Raw genomic sequence first — 21,179 nt, 5'->3', positions numbered from 1 at the left:
GTTTATTGGTTAAGAGGACCTGAGTTTGGTTCCCAGCACCCACATTAGGCAACACACCACTGCCTGTAACTCCAGCTACAGGGGTTTGCAATGTTTCTGACTTTGAGCATGCGCAAGCACAGTTCTTTTTTTTTTTTTTTTTTTTTTTTTTTTAAGAATAATGGGTAAAGGAAGACACTCCATGGGCCCACACATACATCGACACAAAATAACAATAGTTAAGTGTTAAGATGAGTATTGATTCTAAATTAGATGTGCTTTTGAATTGTTTTTTTAAACATTCTTTGGTTTTTTTCCTTTTTTAAAAAGTTTTATTTTATGTGAGTACACTGTCAGACACACCAGAAGATGGCATCAGATCCCATTACAGATGGTTGTGAGTCACTATGTGACTAGTGGGATTTGAACTCAGGACCTCTGGAAGAGCAGTCAGTGCTCTTAACCGCTGAGCCATCTCTCCAGCTCCCCCACTAGATGGATGCTCGGTTTCTCATAGCTATGTCAATGGATTTTTCTGAGAAAGGGTCTCATGCTGTTGCTGAGCCTATCCAGTTTACTATTGTTAAACCAATAGCAGGAAAACCTGATAGCTGATAGCTTAGACTTAATTTGTTTCACTAATAAAGTTATATATTCTTTGGCTTTACTTTTGGAGATGTATTTGCGCTTTTTGTTGGTAGTGGTGGTTTGTTGGTTTTAAAAACGGGTCCTCTTGTAGCGTTAGCTGGCCTGGAGCTTGGTCTTACGTACCTAAGGTCCTTCTTATGTAGCCTCTGCCTCCTAAGTGTGTGCAACTGCTGGACGAGTTGGTGTCCCTGTTGTTAGCCATTTGTATTTTCCTTTGTCTGTTAGAGAGCATTAGTGCTTAGGAAGTATACTTACACAGTTAAGATTGCAATAGCTCATTTTACTTTGAACTTGCCAAACAAATGTATAACCTTGTTTCTTGATTGGTCTCTTGATTTGTCTCTGTCTCCTGCATGCTAGAATTAAAGGTATGCATGCCACTGTGCCCAAATAAAAATTTATTTTACATATATGAGTGTTTGCATGCACAGTGTCCAGAGGACAGAAGAGGGCACTGAATCTCCTAAAACTTCTGTGACCCATTGTAGTGTCCCATCATGTGGGTGTTGTAAACAGAACCTGGGTCCTCTGCAAGAGCAATAAATGCCCTGACCATCTCTCCAGACCCTTGGAGGTCAGTTTTGTTCATTTTTATATTTTAAACTTTGTGTATGAGTGTTTGCCTGTATATGTCTGTACCTCTGGTGCCTAAGATCACGAGATGGTATGTGTCATCCCTAGACTAGAACTAGAATAACATAGTTGTGAGCCATCATATGATTGCTATGAATTGAGCACCAGTTCTCTGAAGAGCAGATGGTGCTTGTAATGGCTGAGCTATCTCTTCAGTCTAAGGTCAGGTGTTTGTTTGGCTTTTTGAAACAGGGCAGGGTTTCTCTGTGTACCCCCCCACTCTCCCCACCCCACCCCTGCGAAGCTGTCCTGGAACTTAACTCTGTAGATCAGGTTGGCCTCCCAAATGCAAGGACTAAAGGCGCATGCGCGTGTCTGTGCATGTGTGTGCGTGTGTGCGTGTGTGCGTGCACATTTGGAAAGGTTTCTCTGTTGGGCTTTGTGGCTGGTGCACATCAAGAAGCCAGTGATTCTGGCTCTGTTGTTGAATAAGTAGGATTAGCTTTTACTTGACAGTTCTGAAAATTTAACCCCCTTTTTAACCCTCTTCTAATTCTTGTCTCACTGGTTCATTTAGAATACCATAATTATAATGAGAGTAAGCATACTCATCTAAAAGGTGTATCTACTGTTCAATTGTGATGCCGAGTTTTTAGTCAATTTATTTGAAGAAATTATATTTATATATCATTTTATACCAAGTAAACCAGTATGTTTAACCAGGTAAAGATTTTTATTTTTCCCCTTTGTGTACATGTATATATCCTCTCCTCCAACTTTAGTCACAAAAGTAATGTACTTGGTGTTGCATACTGTTAATAACACCTAAAATGTCTCCTACCAAATTCTCAGCATACTATTCTTAGCAGCCCTAATGCTGTAAGTTATCTCATCATACTTAACTGCAACTTTGAACTAATTTACATCTACATATCTCTCTTATCCCTGGTAACCACCATTTTTATTATTTCCATGCATTTTTTACTTACTGCACCTGCAAATACCATCACATACTTTTACGCGTGCCAGACTTTTGAAAAACAATAAATAATAATCCCACGTACATGTGTGTTTATATAGCACAATTACCCATGTTGATGAATGCTTTGACGGTTCCATATATTGATACTATGGTAGTGCTTTAATGACTGAAGAAATGCAGGCACCTTTCAAGGCTGGCTTCTTTCTGTGGTATATAGCCAGAAGAGGGACTATTGGATCCTGCAGTAAGTCCATCTTTATTTAACGACCATAGTTTTCCATGGTGGTAGCACCAGTCTATTCCCACCGACTATGTATAAGGGTATAAATAACCTCTTTCCCCACACCTTCAATACTTTTTGATAAATACCATTTTAACAAGTGAGAGGACATCTCTCATTCATTGGGACTTTTGATTTGCATCTTAGTGGTGTCTGACACCTTTCATGTACCTGCAAGGCGTCTGATACCATTAGAGAAGGGTCTGTCCGACTCCTTTGCTTTAAAATCAGGTTCTTTGTGGGAGGTTCTTGGTTGCTGGCTTGCTTGACTTTGAGTTCGTTATATTTGGTAATAATCCTCTGCCCAGGGTATGTGTTCTCCAAGTATCTTCTCCCAGCCCACAGGTTCCCTTCTTGTTCTGTTTCCCTTGCTGTGAAGCTTTTTAGTAAGCAGTCCCACGTACTGTTTTGTTGCCTGTGCTGTGACCAATAATCCATTATCAAGACCAAGACCAAGGAGTGGTTTTTCCAGTTTTGTGTTTTAGAGTTACACAAGTCTTATGCTTTTGAGTTTTTAAATATTTAATGTGCATGGATGGTTCACACATCTCTACACAAGCACATGCAATGCCCATGGAGGCCACAGGAGGGTGTTGGATCCCCTGGGTTTCATATGGTTATGAGCTGCCACAGTACTGGGAATGGAACCCAGGTCCTTTGGCATTTAGCAGCAATTAAGTCCTCTCTCTCCAGGCCCTTGAGTTGACATGCACACACATATTAGATGAAGGTTCAATTCCATTCTCCATGTAGATGTTGCTGTAGTTTAGATCTGGAATATCCAAACCCACAAGTTAACAGCTTGGTCCCAACTTGGTGCTATGGGGGAAAGAGATGGCTGTAGTCATTAGGCACATGCCCTTGAAGGGAAGAAGGAAGTACCCCCTCTCTCCCCTTTTTGGGAGGTGGCAAGGGGGAGGGGTTCTGGTTCTGAAGTACGTGGTTTCATTCCACCAGGCACTTTCATATAATATACATCACTGGCCAAAAGCAGGGGTGCCAACGGTTCTTGGATTGAAATCTACAAGAGCTGTAATGTTGATAACGCCAAGTTGTTCCAGGTGTTACAGAGATAGCTGGTTACCACTTATTGAACATATAACCTCTCTCCATGCCACATGTTTTTATGCCAGCACCAAGGTGTTTAATTATTATCACATTACAAATTGTAAAACCAAGTACTATCATGCCTCAAGCTTTGGTATTTTTGTTCAGTGTTGCTTTGGCCATTCAGGGTCTTCTGTGAAAACTGCCACTGGAATTTTGGTGGTGTTGCTTTATGCCATGGACAGCTTTGAATTGTATGGGCTTTGAATAGTATCCAGCCCATGAACGTGGGTTACCCTCCACTCGTTTGAGTTATCTTGAACTCTTGCCAGTGACATTCACTTTCTTGGCTAAGTTTATTCCTAGACATTTATATATTCTGGTGCTGCTCTAAATGGAGTCTGGAGAAATGCTAGCAAACAGATCTGTGAACATGGAACCTTTACTGAATATACTAGACCCGGGCTCCTCCTTTTGTTGTATTCTTCAGGGAACCATGTCATCTGCAACCAAGACAACTTTAACTTCTTTCCATCCTGAATGCTTTTTATTTTCTTGTCTAATTGCTCTTGTCAACACTTCCAGTGCTATGTTGAATAAAGTGGTAAGTGGGCATGCATCACCGTTCCTGAACTCAGGAAGCTTTCAGTTTCCATCACTGCATGCTGTACCTTCTGCTGCACAGCCTTTGTTATGTGAGCTGTCCTCCATCTCATGTGCCGAGGGGGAAATTTTAGTATGAAAATACCCTTAATTCTGTCCACTGCTTTTTCTGCATCTATTGAGATGGTCATTTTTGTCTTTCATTCTGCTAATATGTTATCATATTTGCTGATTTATGTACACTTACACATTCTTAAATTCCATAAACAAATCTCACTTGATAATGGCGAAGGATCCTCTCCATGTGTTGAATGGAGATCTTGATTGGAGATGCAATTTTCCTCACTTGACCTATTCATATAACATAAGCTGGATTAAACAGACGCCCTAAAAAATATTTCACCCTCTCTTTCCCTACGTTGTTCCTGGAATATCCAAACCCACAAGTTCCTGTCCTCCCTCCCTCCCAGGGTCCTGCTACACTGATCAAGCTAGTTTTTATTTCCTGATCTTAATTTCCTGATTTCCACGTGGTCCTTGTTTCACAGAATCTGTGCTAAAGTAGTGTTTACTGGTGTTTATCTTGTATTTTCAGTCACGGCTTGACAAGAATTGGGATGCTTACATTTAACCCTAGTGCTGTGTTTTAAGCATGGGATATAATTCTAATATCTATGCGTTTTATTCATTAATAGTTGATCTGGTATAACTTCCTTTGTAACCAACTCTAAAAAAATCTTTTTAAATAAATTTTATTTATTTCGGGGTGGGAAGGAAGAGGACAACTTGGGAGGAGTTTGTTTTCTACCCCCAACCTCCCATGTGGGTCTGGGAGACTGAACCACATGATGTCAGATCAAGTGCTGTGTGTATGCATGTGTGTACGTGTATGTACACATACAAGCATACACCTGTAAGTGAAGTGCTGAAGCCAAGTCATTGGATCCTCGTCGATCTGGAGTTACAGGCAATTGTGAACCATCCAAAATGCAGAGTGGAAACAATTTACGTCCTTGGCAAGAGCGTCGCACACTCTTAACTGCTGAGCCAACTCTTTAGCCTCAGTGGCCCCTGAATTTTGACAGTTGGTGATAGGCCTTGATGTAATCTTGTTTCGACTGGGAACTTTGTAGCTAGGTACTTTTTTAGTAAACCCCATAAACTTGTCAGGCGGTGATGTCACACACCTTTAATCCCAGCACTTGGAAGGCAGAGGCAGGCCTTGGTCTAGAGCAAGTTCCAGGACGGCCAGGGCTACACACAGAAATCCTGTCTTAAAAACAAAACAATTAAGAAAACACCCCAATATACCAAAAAGCCAAAAATCCCCTAGGCTTTCTTCATTATCTTCCCCTTGCATGTTTTCATAGCCTCCCTTCAGTCTGCTGCTGGCTCAGGCTTCATTACCCACCGTGCCTTTCTTCTTCAGAACTGGCTTTTTTTTTTTTTTTTTTTTTTTAAAGACGGGTTTCTCTGTGTAGCCTTGGCTGTTTTGGAATTCACTTGTAGACCAGGCTAACCTCAAATTCTGGGCCTCTGCCTTGAGTGCAGGGATTACAGATGTGCACAGTGACACCCAACTCTTCTATTTCTTTTTAAATTTTTCAAATTGGCCATTTAGTTTCCCTGACTTAGCAGAACTTGGTTATCTTGTTTTGCTGACTTTGAATTGATGTTTGCAGTCTGTTTCTGGTGCTTAGTCTGTGTTCCCCAAACTGTACTTGATCCTTGTTGATAATGTGTTAATGTATGTTTGAAGTAGAAACTTGTTCCACGTTTTTTAAACCATCTGGCAAAGGTCACCCACTCACCTATCCAGTTCTAAGGAAGCCATCTGTTTTGCAAGCTTGTTGGAGTCCTCAAAATGACTTTGTTCCAGGTCAATAGGTAGAAGCCTGGCACCTAAGTTTACTTTTGAAACCTGAGGATCTGCTGAGGTATACCAGTTGACTATGTATGTAGAGTTGGGCTGGAAACTGGGTTCCTAAGAGTGGACCTCCAGTTAACTAGGTAGATACCCTGGGATAGGCAAAGATCAGAGAGCTACCTGGGACAATCTAGATACTGGGCTCATAGGGCTAGCCTGGATTAACTAAGGTCAGACCAGTGCTAGGATTTACTGGAAACCTTGCTTAGGTCTGGAGCTGCAGAGGAATGAAAGGGAAGGCCACAGGGTCATGCATGGCATTGGATAGGCTTGGAACATCTTCCTTGGTACCCATGGCTAGCCATGTATCAGTGGGAGCCAAGTGATGCTGGAGATGGGCCTGAATCATATAGGATCAGCCTGATTCTGGCGTGAAGTCCTAAATCAGCACTGAATGATCAGTACCGAATGAGTGTTGGCTTTGGGGTCCAAAGCAAAGGCCAGTGCTTACTTCCTGGTTCTTTCTGTGAGTTTATTTTTCACACAGACTGGGGCTAAGGAAGGTGTGTTGTAATACTGTGTTCCTCTTTATTAAGTGTTGTATGTTGGGTTCTAAGATCTGTAGTGTCCTTAGCTCTTATGAAGTATTTTTGCTTGTGGATAGTTAACTGAGTTGATGTTTCTGTGGAAGGAAGGAGCTGAGAGGTGGAAAGTGCTGTTGTCGCTGTTGTTACTGCTTTTCTTCAGCATCCCATTCTTCCTCTCTTAAGTTCACTCAGCTTTTAGAATTCAGTGTTGTTTTTGTTTTTATCTAATGCATGGCCTTAGATGCACAGAGACTGAACTGAGTCAAGTTCTTCCTATATGGTCTGTTTCAGCTGTGCCAGCCCACATGAGGGCTTCCCCTTTCAAAGGGCAAAGGACCCTAGAATATGGTAAGGACATGTTCCTCATTGGTTTGGTAACTTTTTTTTTTTATTTATTCATTTATTATATATAAGTACACTGTAGCTGTCTTCAGACACACCAGAAGAGGGCATCAGATCTCTTTACAGATGGTTGTGAGCCACCATGTGGTTGCTGGGAATTGAACTCATGACCTCTGGAAGAGCAGTCGGGTGCTCTTAACCGCTGAGCCATCTCTCCAGCCCGGTTTGGTAACTTTTAACTGAGTTAACAGCTCATATGTGTTAACAGTTACCAAGAGCCACCCTAGTAATCGATGTAATTAACAAATGTTCATTGGAGAGTACATCCCTGATTGACGCCTTACTAAATTATACTAAAGGGTCTGATATTTCTTCGAGAGAGGAGAGCACAGAGCATTATTTCAACCCTTGGCAATTAGTGACTGCGCTGCACAAGATGTGCTAGAGCAAGAAGTCTTAACTAGGTGGCAGACGTCATCTCACCCAGCCTACCTCACCTTTTCCCTGTCTTCTAGGACTATATGATCTGGCATGTTCACCACAGCTGAAGTTTGGCAATCCGGCATGTAAATCATGGCTCTGAGGGGTTTAGAAGTGTAAAATACCACATTCTGAAGACTTAGGTAAAAAAAAACCTTTATTACATTTTGATTTAAAATATTTGGGCCTGAAGTACATTAATATCTACTTTTAAAACTATTTTAATGTAAGTACTAAAACCTTCAAGGTTAGTCAGCTCTCACATTCCCACAGGAGGAGTACTAGCTCCCTTCCCTACTTAAGAAGCTGGTGTTCACTTTCCATCCTCCTTCCCTTCCGCTTGCAAGTCTGCAGCGAGCTAAGGCCACTCTGTGACTGTCCCTGTGTGTGTGGCGGCCTCAGCAGTGTGAGCAGACCAGTCTTCAGACCAACCTTGCAAGGTCAAAGTGAGTATCACCTGGTGTGATGGCGTCATGGTCTCCCTTCTCTCTCTGTACTGAATGCTTAGACAGCACAGAGGACATTTTCTTCCTGCAACTATTTGAGGACAGCAGCACCATGATGCCAGTTTAGTGTTAGCATTTATTTTAAAAATACACAAAATATAATTTTTTTTACATCAAAGTGATAACCTCGCTTACACACTGTTCCACACTTACCTGGTTCCATTTGCACCTTTATGCAAACAGTAGGAGACGATGGAGTTAATAGAATGTTTGCTATGGTCTGTGTAAACAGTTGAGACCGCTACAGAAAGCAGGCTGCTGTATAAGGTAAAGTGGCCTTAGAAACCCAACAGTAAAATGTTCAATTTGGTTTAATAAAATTGGCAGAAGTCTTAGCAGAGAGAAACTCTAAGACTAATTATTAGCTTCTAGGCATTTTAAATATTAAAAACCTTAAGGTTCTCTTCATCTTGTAAACATAACTTTAACTATGTTGGCATTCATTTAAAAGAGGAAAATATTAAACCATGATTTTCATAATCCTGCCCATGTCAGTGTACACTCTCTTTATTATGAGAATGAAACCCAATAAGCAAAATACATCAGGAATTTCAAATTGTACTGCAAAGAAGGCCCGGCTGGTCTCTGTTGGGAGCGATCTCACTTACGCTGACCCTGCCACTGGCTGAGTGTGAGCCCCTCTGTCCTCTGGGCCAGGCAGTGCCACAGGCCACCAGGTGGGCAGATCCTCTTCCTGTGTCTTGAGGCAAGTCGAGACTACGTGTGGCTCTGCCGTCCTTCCCTGGGCTTGGGTTCGTTGAGTTAGTGGTTTGCTACTATTGTCAGGATTGTACTGTCCCCTTAAGGTACCACATGCCACCACAGCTTACACAACAGTCCTAGAAATTAAGAAAACTGGGTAAGGGCAGGTTCCGGCAGGAGAGAGCTATTGCTGTCACAGCCTGACTCACGATTAGCGGACAGAGTGCAAACAGGACATCAAAACCTGCCTAAGTGTGCTGTTGGGTAGCCGCTTTGACCCTATCGGGTTTCCAGCCACCATACCTCAGGGACATTTTAAGATGTGTTACAGATTTTGCTGTATCAACAGAAAAAAACTTTTCAAGTTGACTACGACAAGGGACATATTAATAAGGCCTATTGTCTACATGACTAAAGGTAACAGGGAATGGGGCAGTGGCTTTCTGTGCCCACCTCTACAATGCACACAGTTCATGAGAGCATTCAAAGTGTTTTCACATTAAGCAAACAGAAACTCCTCTTTGTCGTTGTTGTTTGGAGGCACGGTTTCTCTCTGTAGCCCTGGCTGTCCTGCAACTCACTCTGTAGATCAGCCTGGCCTCAAACTCAGATCCGCCTGCCTCTGCCTCCTGAGTGCTGGGATTAAAGGTGTGCGCCACCAGTGCCAGGCAGTATCCCTTTTTTTTTTTTTTTTCTTTTTTTTCGGAGCTGGGGACCAAACCCAGCCTAGCAAGTGCTCTACCACTGAGCTAAATCCCCAACCCCCAGTATTCCTTTTTTAATTAAAATTAAAAAAAAGATTGTACTGTCAATTATACAAGTGGGTGCAAGATGATGTACACCTCCTCATACCCAGTCCAACTCTGCGGCATGAAAAGGCTCACTTTCCTGCCAGGGTACCAGTGCTAGTCACTGCCAGTTGATGGCCATCAGACTGGTGGGCACTAGGGCTAAGCTGTTCTGATTTACTATATACACAGCGGGAACAAAGATACCAGACACAACCTTTCCACGTATGTGTGTCCTTAAAACAACAGGTCAAAGTCACAGCCTAGATGCTCTGCGTGACATCTTGTGCACAATGGACATACCTTTAGCACTTTATCCACCTCCTGCTTGCTTAGCTCTTCTCCACATTCTTGAGTCAGCCGAGACTGGATCATATTCCGACGTACTCGGTAATTTTTGGAAAATATTTCAAGCAAAACCTGTCGATGCTTTATTTAATTTAAAAAAAAAAAGTGTTAGTTCGATAGTGATAGTATCCCAAATGTGAACTATCCCCAAACAAAAGATCCAAAATGATGGCGCTGGCCCCACCTTGCAGTGTCTAGTGGCTTAGCACTCCTGGTTAAAGATTAGCAAGACCGACCTATTGGTCACTGTTGCAGACTTCAGTGAAGGAACTCAGGATGAGCAGTTTGGACATACAAGGAAGTGAGCAGAAGCATCTAGTTTAGACTGGGTGGGGGAAAGGTATCTAAATTGGTTCAAAGTCTAGACACAAGCATAACACTGAATCCAGGAAACTGGAAAAATGCACCAAACTCCTAAAGAGACATTAAATAGCAGAGGACAAATAAGGCCATCCTCAAAACAGAAGGGAAGAATGAAAACTGACTGCAGAGGGTGATGACTCACACACACCTCACAATCCCTGTTGGGAAAGGGGCATCAGCATGAGTTCAAGGCCAGTCAGGGCTACAGTGAAAAATTCTGGTCTCAAAAAATGGGCAAAGACGACATCTAGTAGGTTTAATAGCTCAAATGTCTATAAGGATTCAAAAAGGTAAAGAAATTTATCAGCCTACAGGATTCTCTAAGAGCCCAACTGTCTAGTAAATAAAGAATTCAGAATACATCAAGGTCCTACCAGTGTAGGGAACAATATACGCCATGCAGTTTGCAGTTAAGGGAAGATCTCACGAGAAGAGTATCACTGAATTTCAACTTTGAAATGATTACGATACCCTCTTCCTAACGGGGGGAAATTATTTGCCCTGTAAAATTTTAGTTCTATTAGTACCAGCAGTACTTGAGGGCAGAAAGAAAGAACGCTGTCGATATCCCATCAGAGGCTAAGACTCTAGACACAGGAAGAGCCACACATGGAGAAGCAGTGTCCTCACATTCCACAGGAGTCGTGCTGCTGGTCTGCTGGGGTCAGAACAGCAGACTAGTGCACAGAGGAAGTGAGCGGTGAGATGGCTCAGCAGAGAAGGTGCCTGAAGGCCTGAGCTGGCTCTCTAGCCCCACATGTTGGAGAGGAAGCAGTAACTGCAGCATGAACATGTTCTGTGCACTAGCATGTGGTAACCACTGATCGGCTCACAGTCACAAACAATCGGTCACCTCTGAGGGCAGAGTCAGCTTCCCCACAGTTCTTTAGGCCCTGTTCAGTTTTAAATGAACTTACTACTTTTTTTCCCTTAGTGATCTGAGAAGCTAAGTAGGAAAGCCTCAAGCTACCTTTCTTGGCCAAAAACAGGGTCACTTCAGGACTCCTGTTAGAAGCGAGGCCTCATACCCACTCTTGCTCTCAGCCTTCCTGTCCCCCTGGCAAGTAAAAGGGAAACAGGCTTCAACAGGATTCACTCCTGTCTCAACCTGACTGGCATGTCTGCTAAAACCAAAACACTTTAATCTTTGGAATTCAGGCAAGTTCATGATTTAAAGGCATCTGGACCTCAGCTCTTTCCCAGAGCTGAACTACCCAAACACTGGAGACAGGATCGCAGGACAAAATAACCAAACTCCAGGTTTAAGACAGCTAATAAAAAAGCCACTGAGAACTCTCCTCTGCACGTGGTTTCCAAGCCTGCCTGCATCACTATCATAGAGCTCTAAAGCTCAGAGTGAGGCCACCATACTGCTGGAAACAGTCATCTTTTCAAAGGTGATACTGTTCTAATTCGACAGACATCCACCCAAGTTCAGGGGCAAACCACTGGCACACATGGCCTATCTTGGAGTGACTGGAAAACCTGACATGTCCAACTATACTCTAGTGTCAAGATTCTAATAGCCTCAACCTTCTAGGACTCCCGCTCTTAAAAAAGAAAGACGACAAAAAAAAAAAAAAAAAAAAAAAAAAAAAAGGCACCTCACCTGGTCACTCATGTCTCCAGACTCCCAGAGGGCAAATACCTTCTGCTCATCAGGGGAAGCAGCAGTCTGTGGGGGAAACTGGCCCAAGCATGAGCTGGTCATTTCTCTGCCTTGTGATCTGCTGCCCTGCCCACTTCAACCCACCTAGCCTGCAACCCAGCCCTAGGCAAGAGCGGTCGAAGCCTAGTTCTCCCACTCACTGGCTCTGAGATGACAGTGCGACAACAGGTATTGGGATGGCATTAGTGTGTGTGATGCTGCTTTGAGGCATCTACCTGGACTTCTACTCTAAAGTCTCCTCTTCCCTAGCATTCCTCAGGGCTTCCGGTCAGCTGTTTCCCACAAGGGCAGCATAAGAAGTGTGGCTAAAACAGGATGTTGGCAGACTCCCAAGCCTTTTATACCACTTGCTTCAGGGGCAACCAGAGGATGACAGTCCTGGCACTTAAAAAGATCAGGGAAAATGCCAGCATTGTGCCTATAGCCTCCTTTCTGTAGTTGGTACTAGTGCTCACTAACACATAAAGACTGGCACAGGACTTGAGCAGCACTGAGGCGTCGCTTGCCCTGCCCATTCGCCATATCAAGTTCAGAGCTGTTCACTGTCTACAGGTACTTAGCTCAGAGTAGTAAATCACAAGTTAAACTCGGGTCTTTAACTTGCCTTTTCTTCTTGGACATGCTATGAATATGGCCCTTGGGGTCAAACTGCTCCACACAAGCCTGGGATGTTCTCTAGATGCCAGCACTTCTGAGAGGAAGGAGCATGGCCAAGGAACTTCTGAGGTGGGCAGGAAAGAGCACCACTTTCATAGAAGGTTCCTCATCCTCCATCCATGTGGGTAGCCTAGGCAATCCCACTTCTACCAGGCTAGTATCCTTTTCTTGCCCAGTACACAGAAAAGTAGGCCTGTAGAATACTGGCTGCACTTAGGGTAGCCAGGAACCCAATGCCAGCATCTTACAAAAGCAAACCTTGGCAAGGAAATTCCACCAACAGGGGGCCACAGAGCCTCTTGTCTTGTTCCTTACACACAGAGGCAGGGCCTTGGCCTAAGCATCGTCCTAGGCTAGGCACAGGTGCGTGTGAGCTTGGTGCTGCACACGGTATACTCCCTATCTATAAGACAGCATAGTCACCTCCCTTCTGTCCTAGCTGATTTGCTTCCTGGGCTGGCTAGAGCCTAGGAATGAGCCACGCAGCTTCCTTCACACTGTACCCAAACACTCCTTTCCATCAAAGGCAACAGTCTCTGGCCCCACTGTGGAGCCCACTCCATGGGACGGAAGGACCTGAAGTAGAGGAGGCTCATTCACCACCTCGATGCCTACTGCAGAGGCTGGAGCTTATATGGTCAAAGAGCCTAAAGGCCAGGGAAGCCATGGTTTCCCTATGTGGGGAAGTGCTAAGCTACCTTCTGTGAAAGCAAGCTTAGAGCCTCCAGACTGAGGTTCAAATTCTAGCTGTGTCACTCATGCCCTAGAGACTAACTAAATACCAATCAGGTAAAGGCTTATGTTTAATGAGGCCCTGATAGTGCCTACGGAATCTCATATTCTTACCTTCCTATGGTAGAAAAACTAACACACCCACTTCAGATGAGGTCAGGAAGCCATCTGACAAACACAACATGTACCCTATCCACATGCAGCCTCAGAGCCACTGTCCCTAAGACAGACACACAGGTTTCTCCCCATGCTTCTTGATTCCTAAGAAGGTGAAGATTGCCCAGCTGCCCTCCTGAAGGCTCTGACTGACCCTGGCCTGGCAGACACAGGCTTTACTTACAGGCACCAGTATCTGCTTGCAGCCAGCGGCCAGCACCGTATCCTGTAGCATTCGGTCTGAGACACCACTGAAGAGTGTGTGGCCCGGGGGCAGGCCTGCCAGGTGCAGGTTGAAGAGGCGCTTGAGTTCGCTCAACGTGAGCACAAACTGTCTCTGAAAGGTGGCTTCCACAAAAGCCTTCAGTTCCCGGGCAACCGGGTTGCTGGCACAGCCTGGAATTGGGTGCCCATTTAGGCTGTCCCCACCCACTGCCCGCCCAGCAGGCAGCCCATTGGCCAACTTGGTGCTGAGGCAACTACTGGGTGCAGTGTCCATGGGTTCTTCTTCCTCAGCCTCCAGCTCATCCCCATCGGCTTCCTCCTCACTCAGGGGTTCCTCCTTGATCTGCACGCTGGGCAGGACTGTGGTTCCCCGAATCTGCTCCTTCCGTCGCTGCAGCTCACGCTCCAAGAAAGCATGGTTCTGCTGGGCCTTGGTTTTGGCTGTTTGGACCCGCTGTTCCCCAGAGACAACAGGCGCTGTGTAGACAGACAATATGGCTCAGAAGGGCACAGATCTCAGACAGACAAAGCATGAAGACAGAGAGCAGGGGACACCAGAAGACAGCTCCTGAAGGAAGAAATCATGTGCTGTCTTCCACCTTTCCTTGCTCAGGAGAAATTTTGCTATCTAAACTGAGGGGAGAAATCTAACTGGGCACAAAATTACAGAGCCCTGCTGTAATTCTAGCAGCTCCTATAAGACCACCCGCTGATCCAACAGGTCTCAGAATCCACTCTGCCCTGAAAGACACAGTACCCTCCTGGGGTAGGAGTGAGTAGACCACTGAGGCTGTCCTGCTGGACAAGCAATAGGCTAACTTGGTGGTAGGGTGGAGACAGAAGAAAGGTCAGCACAGAGAGGATGAACTTTGAAAACAACATGGCCCCTTCTGGGCCAGGGCCCAAGATGGAAGCCCACCCAGCCTTGAAGCACACACCTGACTGTCCATCCGGCTTCTTTGGCATGGTTTCTTTTACGAGATTATAGACTTTTTCTAATCTGAAAAAAAGAACAAACCCTTTAAACTCTAACCTGTACGTTGTACTGCCTCGTCAGAGGAACAAGCCCCAACCCAGGGCACTGGGCCATCAAAACACTGTGCACACAGGGTTCAGCCAGGCCTTCTCCTGTACAAGCCCTTTGTGCATGCAAGCCCCTAGCCAGAGCCCAGGGCCAGTGTAAGAAAATGATCATCCTGCTTTTCTTGCTAGACTATGAGCTTTCCTCCTCTCCAGCCCCTCAGAACAAAGCAGATGACAAGCAAGGGGTGTGGCTGTGGTGAGAAGACTTGGCTCGTTTAGTAATGATCATTTTTGTGGAAAGCAGTGCACACAGCCCCACCCCAAGTGTGTTACTCCTAGGAGGCAGGGCCAGGGCTACCTACTACACCCCTTCATGCTACCCCACAAGCCTTACTTGGCCTGGATGCCCGACCACAGCATGTGTTGCCGCTGGACCACATCTGGATGCTTCTTGATAAACTCCAGGTCGTAAGGCAGTAAGAACTCCCAGCCTCTGTTGATCCTCACTACAGCCATGTGTTCCAGAAAGTCCTTCACATCCTCAGCGCAGAGCTGAAGGGGAGGAGGAGTGTGAGGCATCGCCAGCCCCAAGCTCCCTCCTATGGCGAGCCCTGAGGTCATGAAGAACACCACTTACTTTGGTCACTGCTGCCACCTCCTTTCTTACCACCCATCGGCTCTGTGTGAACTTCCACATCTGAGGAAGAAAGGCATCATGTCTAGGCGGCAGCGACAGGCCTGTAAAAGGCCTGGGTAAAGATGCAGGGGAGGCTCAGAGCCTGGGCATCAGCCAAAAATGGTGCTCCTGATCCACTCTTCCTAGTATGTGCCTTGGGCAGCCTCTACACCTAAGCCATCTTCCACCTTACAGAGTTCTTTCCTCCAAGATGGCTGGGCTACCTCATTCCATCAAAAACAAAGTGTTCAGCGGATGAGACTTTGCCCATCTGGCTATTCTTGCATCCCCAGGGCTCCTAAGAGCGTTGTGAGAATTCAGCACCAAGGTGCTGCCCCATGCGTGGTGAAATGAAAGCTCCTGGTAGCTGGCATGGCTTCCCAGAGGCTCAGGTGTCTACAGCTCTCTCACTGCCTCATTAGCTGTCATGTCCCTGACCTGTCTCATGGGTAGACTCTCAAGAGGGGAAAGTGAATGAGGGCCAAGAGGAAAGGATGATTAGTCGTCTATAGCAACCCATCTTATACACTTGCGGGCTCCAACCCAATGGTATGTGCCCACTAGAGAAGCAGCCAAAGCCAAGGGCACTTGGCATGAGTGAGTGAGGCCGGGTGAGAGACTGCTGAGGCCCCTCAACACCAACTTCCCAAAAGCTAAGAGTATCTAGTCAAAAGAGCAAACAATCTAAGGGCTGCTTCCCTTCAGGACAAGCCCGTACAGAGCACAAGGGTCCTCATGAACAGCTCTAAGCAGCCACATCTCAGCAAATTCAATGTGTAAATGCCAAGGCTTAGAGAACAGTGCAGACTCCAGAGACTTGAGCTTAAGACCCTGGGAAGGACTTAAGTTCTGGATATAATAGGGCAGGATGAGAGAAAGGAAGAGTTAACTCAGAAGTCACAAACTCCAGAAAAGTAGCAAGGAATAAGTGCCAGACTATGGTAAAAGGGAACTATTGGTGCCATCCAAAGTAGGTGCTAGGCAGGGCTATGGACCCAATGCTACCAGACTATCAATCATTTATGACAACTTAAGTCTGCAACCAAGGTGAGCTTTGTCCTACACCACTCATCCACATGAACCCCACACAGGTTGAGCCCAGAATGCCCGGAGGAGGAAAAAGCCCCAAGTGGAGCTCCGCAGTGAGGCCTGCACACAATGACCTGTTGCAGCTCACTGCCTACTTTGGATGCTCTCCCTCCACCCCTGGACCCTGCAGCCAGAACATTGATACTTACGACAAAGTCTCGGCCCCTGCAGAGCACCTCAGCAGGCATACCACTATGAGGGCTGGAAGAATCCTTAGGATACAGGATGTCACTGGCAAACAAGCAGAGGTAACTAGTCAGTCCCCATTTGTGGTCCCACCACCACCACATCCTACTTTAGAAGCCCAGGGTTCAGTATGAGCCAGTCCAGGTCATATCCTTTCACAGGCAACAGAACTGAGTCTGCAGGCCCCTTCCCAACTCACCATATCATATGCTGGCCTAACCCCAAGGAGGAGTTAGGGGCTCAAAGACATATAAGTTTGAGACCTCAAGGAGCCCGGGACTCTTGAGAAGACTGATCCCACAGGTCAAATATTTGTGCTTTAAGATAAACTGGTGCTGAAGCAAGCTGAAAGGCCTTTCCTGCCTAAGTGGATATGTGCGAGCTGTTAGAGGCTGGACCTGACTCCCCCGGAACATGGAAGAATAAAGACTGTGCCCAGGGCCCAGAGGACCTCAGGGTAGAGGTCCCAGAGGCACACGAACAGACAGTCCCTACTATGTGACTCCCACACTTCCTCCAGCCATAGCTCCAGAGCCAGCTTTTATGGCTCCTACACTGGAGGTCTTCCCTTCATACCTTCCAGTCCTGAGGAACTCATGCTCCAAGGTTAAACTCCATGGGTATAGACCTGGCAAAGTATTCTTGGCTGCCACACAGAGAAAGAATCCACTGTCAACTAAACCTAGTCAAGCACATGTTGTGGGGCCCCTATGCTTTGAGGACAGAGTACATTGAATGGTGGCACACACAGCACAGAACACGTTTTATTTGAATCAAGGTGAGTTTAGACACAAAGATAGATCTGGCTGGAAAGATGATGACTCACACACATAGCCTCAATACCCAAGAGAAGACTTACAGAGACCCTTGCAGTATGTAGGACACCCAAGCTGATGACAAGCCATACTTCAACAGCTAGGTCTCCCAAAAGACACCAACAGTACCGGCAGAGGCCAGGCTGAGCCACAGAGATCAAATGCAGCTCTGCAGGTGCCTTTGAGATGGACACAAGTCCTGGGCCTCTTTTGGTCAGTGTCTTCAGGTGTATGTGTGATGTAATAGCCCCTCCTGTCTTCACAGTATAAGTACAAATAGTATTCACCCTCACATATAACAAGCCATGTGCCATGATAAATTCTTCCATAAAGAAAACTGGGTAATTCACCAGCAAGATATATTTATCAGTAAAGGGCACCACCATGTAAGAGGAATACACTTTACCATCAGGTTGGCAATCAAGTGAAGGGCTTAATAAAATGAAATATTTTGAATTTTAGACCTATTCACATTTTATACTGTTCACTCCACACTACATTGTTCAAAGCGTGAGATTAATGCATTTACTATAATACTATTTCATTATAATTAAAGTATACATTTACTAGGATTGGTTTAGTGTTCCAGGCATTGTACTACAAGTTAGGAACTTAGGGGATAGCAGGGCAGACTATCTACACTCCCTCAGAACTGATGATCTGATGGAAAAACCAGAGGAGAAAGGAGGGAGGCTACTGAAAACTAAGCCACAAAGTCATGACCTGAACCTCAACAGGCAACGTAAAAAGCCAACCACACTTAGACACTTCTTAATGCAGCAGTGGAAAGCCAGAACAAAGAGAAAGGCTTCAAAGCAACCAGAGGAATACAAAGATTACCATCAAAGCACAAGAATCAGGCTGACAGTGGGTTTTCAGTAACAACTGACGTCATAACACAGAAGTCAGGCTGGGGAGACAGGCTGGGGAGACAGCTCATAAGATGAAGCACTTGCTGCCCAAGGATGAGGATCAGATAAGATCCTCAGATCCCACATAAAAAGCCAGGCAGGGAGCCAGAAAGACGGCTCAGCAGTTAAGAGCACATACTGTTCTAGCAGAGGACCTGAGTTTGTTTCCTAGCACCCACATCACATGGCTGTCACTCCCAACTCCAGAGGGATCTGACTCCTCTGGCCTCAAGGGCACGTGCACTCACCTACAACTACCCGCATACATAAACTTAAAACTAAGCGCAGCCACCTATATTCCCTGCACCTGGGAGACAGACAAGAGAGCCCCACGGCAAGCTGGCTAGCTAAACTAAAGATGGGGCAAACTCCAGGTTCAGCAAGAAATCCTGTGACAGTGAAGTAGAGAACAATGGAGAAAGACTCTTGACATAACACTGGGCATACATTTATGCACACACAGAAAATGCATCAATGCTTTAAGAGAGATTTATCACTAACTTAGAAACTGAGGGAAGCTATTACTAGCAGGTCTGTATTAGACACTATGCACTGTTTGGGCAGATTGAAATGACTCCTGATGGGAATTCAGATGTACACTGGGATAAAAATACAATACAAAAGGCAGACATGTGGGTAAGCCTAAGAACACTGGCTGGATAAATTGTTGTGGGCCTGAAAATGTAGACACAGTTAACATATACATGTGGGAGGTAAAGAGCTAAAATATTCTAAGACTTTGAGCTGTCTTGGAAGAGAGTAAAAACCAACTGGCATGCAGCTGAGCTGTCACAGATGCGTGCCAAAACTGTAGGGAACCAAGAGTCCAGAGACCAACTCCCAAGAGTCCTGGAAAAAGTCAAGTGCAATTAGGCAGAACACCAACACCACCATTCAATTCATAGACTCCCAAGCAGCTTACCTTTTCACCACCCAGTTTCCTTGGACCAACATCGCCACCTTCTGGATGCCACGCAGAACAGCCACAGAGTCCACAGAGGGGCCCAGGAGGCTCATGAGGTTAGCAAAAGGCATGACTTTCACTGAAGTGCAAAGAGAAAGGTCACAACTTACTGGGTGAAGAGAGGCCTGACCCTTCGTCTCTCTATCCCACACCAAGTGTTTCTAGAGCACTAAGATCCCAACCCCTCAATAACTCCTAGTGACATAACAGCAATGGCACCAGCAGTAATCACAGCCATGGCAGACTGTACGTCAGCTCTCCTGTCTCTCACAGGACAAATGTCAGGATCTATGTGGAAAACTAAGGAGTACAGAAGATTCTGTCATTATTAGGCCCAGAAAGCGTTGAAAACTCCCCGACACTCAGCTGGCTGGAAAAAGCAGAGTCAGGATTTGAACCCAGGATTTGAATGCCTCTGGAACCCAGGGCAAAGCCTGGGAAAGGCCCAGAGTCCAGAGTCCTCTATAAAAGCCTGGAGAGGCAGGAAGCCCCTAGCTGTATTCAGGCTGAAAGACTTCTCAGAGGAGTCCAGAGCTTGGAACTCAGCACCCATAAGTTCTGCATCTCTGCCTAGGAAAAAAAGGAGCTAGTCCTTATTGTGTAGAGGCCTATAAGGCACCAAGATAAGAGTCCTACCTGACATCCCTTGTAAAACTGTACTCAGCCCCATCAGTGACCAGGAACCCACTCTAGACTTTTCAAGATAGATCAAAGCTCAAATTGACCTGCCCAGGCTCCTGCAGCAGGGAGCTGGGCAGAGAAGCTCAAAAGCCCATCTCAAAGACCAGTGCCCACTGGCTGACTTGAACAGTGGTGCCAAGCTGGGCAGACTCTGGGGAGCAGGGGCTTTGGCCCTGGAGGCAGAGAGCAGGACTCACCGTTCTTCATCAGGACTTTAATCTGATCAGCCAGGGGCAATGTACGCAGCTGGGCCATGGACAGGACATTGCTGGGAGCTACGGGCTTGTCCCTGTTAGAAACAGGGTTGAGTTAGAGGAGGCCAGTGGGAGATAGTGGGAGACAGTGGAGGGGGTGGGGTGGGGGTGGGGATGGGAACACAAGAGCCCCTTACTCACTTCTCCTCCTCCGGGCTGGGTGGCATGAGCATCATGAGGTATTCGCTGTAAGGGGAGAAGAGGTGTCAGAGGCTCTGTGGACTCTGCTGACTCCGCCTCACCCCGAATGTGAGCTCAGACCACAGCCAGGTTGAACCCTGGGGTGGTGTAAGCAAACACCCAGCCTCCCCATCCCCAGTAGTCCTAGTGGGTTCTGGAAAACAGCCTCATAGAACATGAGGATCACCTATGCCAGGCCACCCTCCTGCAACTTCTCCAGGAGCAGTGTCCCTCCTTCACCCTGCCTACAAGGAAAAGGGGCCACGGTCCCAACAGAGATTTTCCCAGAACCTGTAGCCAGCACCAGCCAGTCCCACCTGGGCGACTTGACGAGCTCCGTGTTCTCTACCCCGCTGGATCCCTGACACAGCAGGTACTGGCGCTCATGCTCTGAGCGGCTATCCTGTGAGGAAAAGGCAGGGCAGGTCACCTCCCACTCGGCCACTATCCTGCTCCATGGCTCTCCACATGCCCACACACAGCATCCTAAGTACAACACCCACAAAGGCTCTGCAATGTGCTCTCAACCATCCGCCTACCCTGGCTTTATGATCCAAGCCCTAGTACCCCATCACAGTGCAGAGATACCAGCATTCACCACACACCTGCCATGTGGGCTCTGTACCACTGCTCATTAACACAATACAAGGGCTCTTACTATCCCTGTCTCACAGACAAGGAAACTGAGACTAAGAAAGGAAAGGCATTTTCCCAAGGTCACCCAGGAAGAAACTATAAGGTATCTGCAAGTCTGACCCTGAATCTAAGGCTCTCCTGATGCTAATCTTCTCTGGAAGGTTTTGGCTGGTCCTTCCCGCAAAGATCAGGGAGTTCTAGTCCAGACAACCTGGGAGCCAATGTCCAAT

The 21,179-nt window shown here is 46.1% G+C and overlaps 1 protein-coding gene across 4 annotated transcripts in view; it reads right to left on the bottom strand.

The window, feature by feature from the left end:
• Positions 1–7,527: 7,527 nt before the first annotated feature.
• The window catches only part of Polr3e (RNA polymerase III subunit E), a 28,531-nt gene continuing 14,879 nt past the window's right edge, over positions 7,528–21,179 (bottom strand). For 2 of the 4 annotated variants that reach the window (XR_015630518.1, XR_015630519.1), the window contains exons 10-20: positions 20,631–20,716; positions 20,275–20,319; positions 20,077–20,168; positions 19,157–19,277; positions 16,472–16,553; positions 14,952–15,168; positions 14,473–14,534; positions 13,494–14,011; positions 11,705–11,782; positions 9,688–9,813; positions 7,528–8,733 (exon numbers count right to left, since the gene is read on the bottom strand). Coding sequence is in view for 2 of the 4 variants with exons in the window: in XM_087571552.1 (XP_087427678.1) it covers positions 8,677–8,733; positions 9,688–9,813; positions 11,705–11,782; positions 13,494–14,011; positions 14,473–14,534; positions 14,952–15,109; positions 15,195–15,254; positions 16,472–16,553; positions 19,157–19,277; positions 20,077–20,168; positions 20,275–20,319; positions 20,631–20,716 (1,485 nt within the window). In the remaining 2 variants the exon portion in view is untranslated. 4 annotated transcript variants of the gene reach the window in all.

The sequence above is a fragment of the Rattus norvegicus genome, chromosome 1 (assembly GCF_021556685.1).
Source record: "Rattus norvegicus strain SHRSP/BbbUtx chromosome 1, alternate assembly SHRSP_T2T, whole genome shotgun sequence".
Lineage (NCBI taxonomy): Eukaryota > Metazoa > Chordata > Mammalia > Rodentia > Muridae > Rattus > Rattus norvegicus.
The sequence above is the reverse complement of the archived record's forward strand: the minus strand, read 5'-3'. Positions and strand labels throughout refer to the sequence as shown.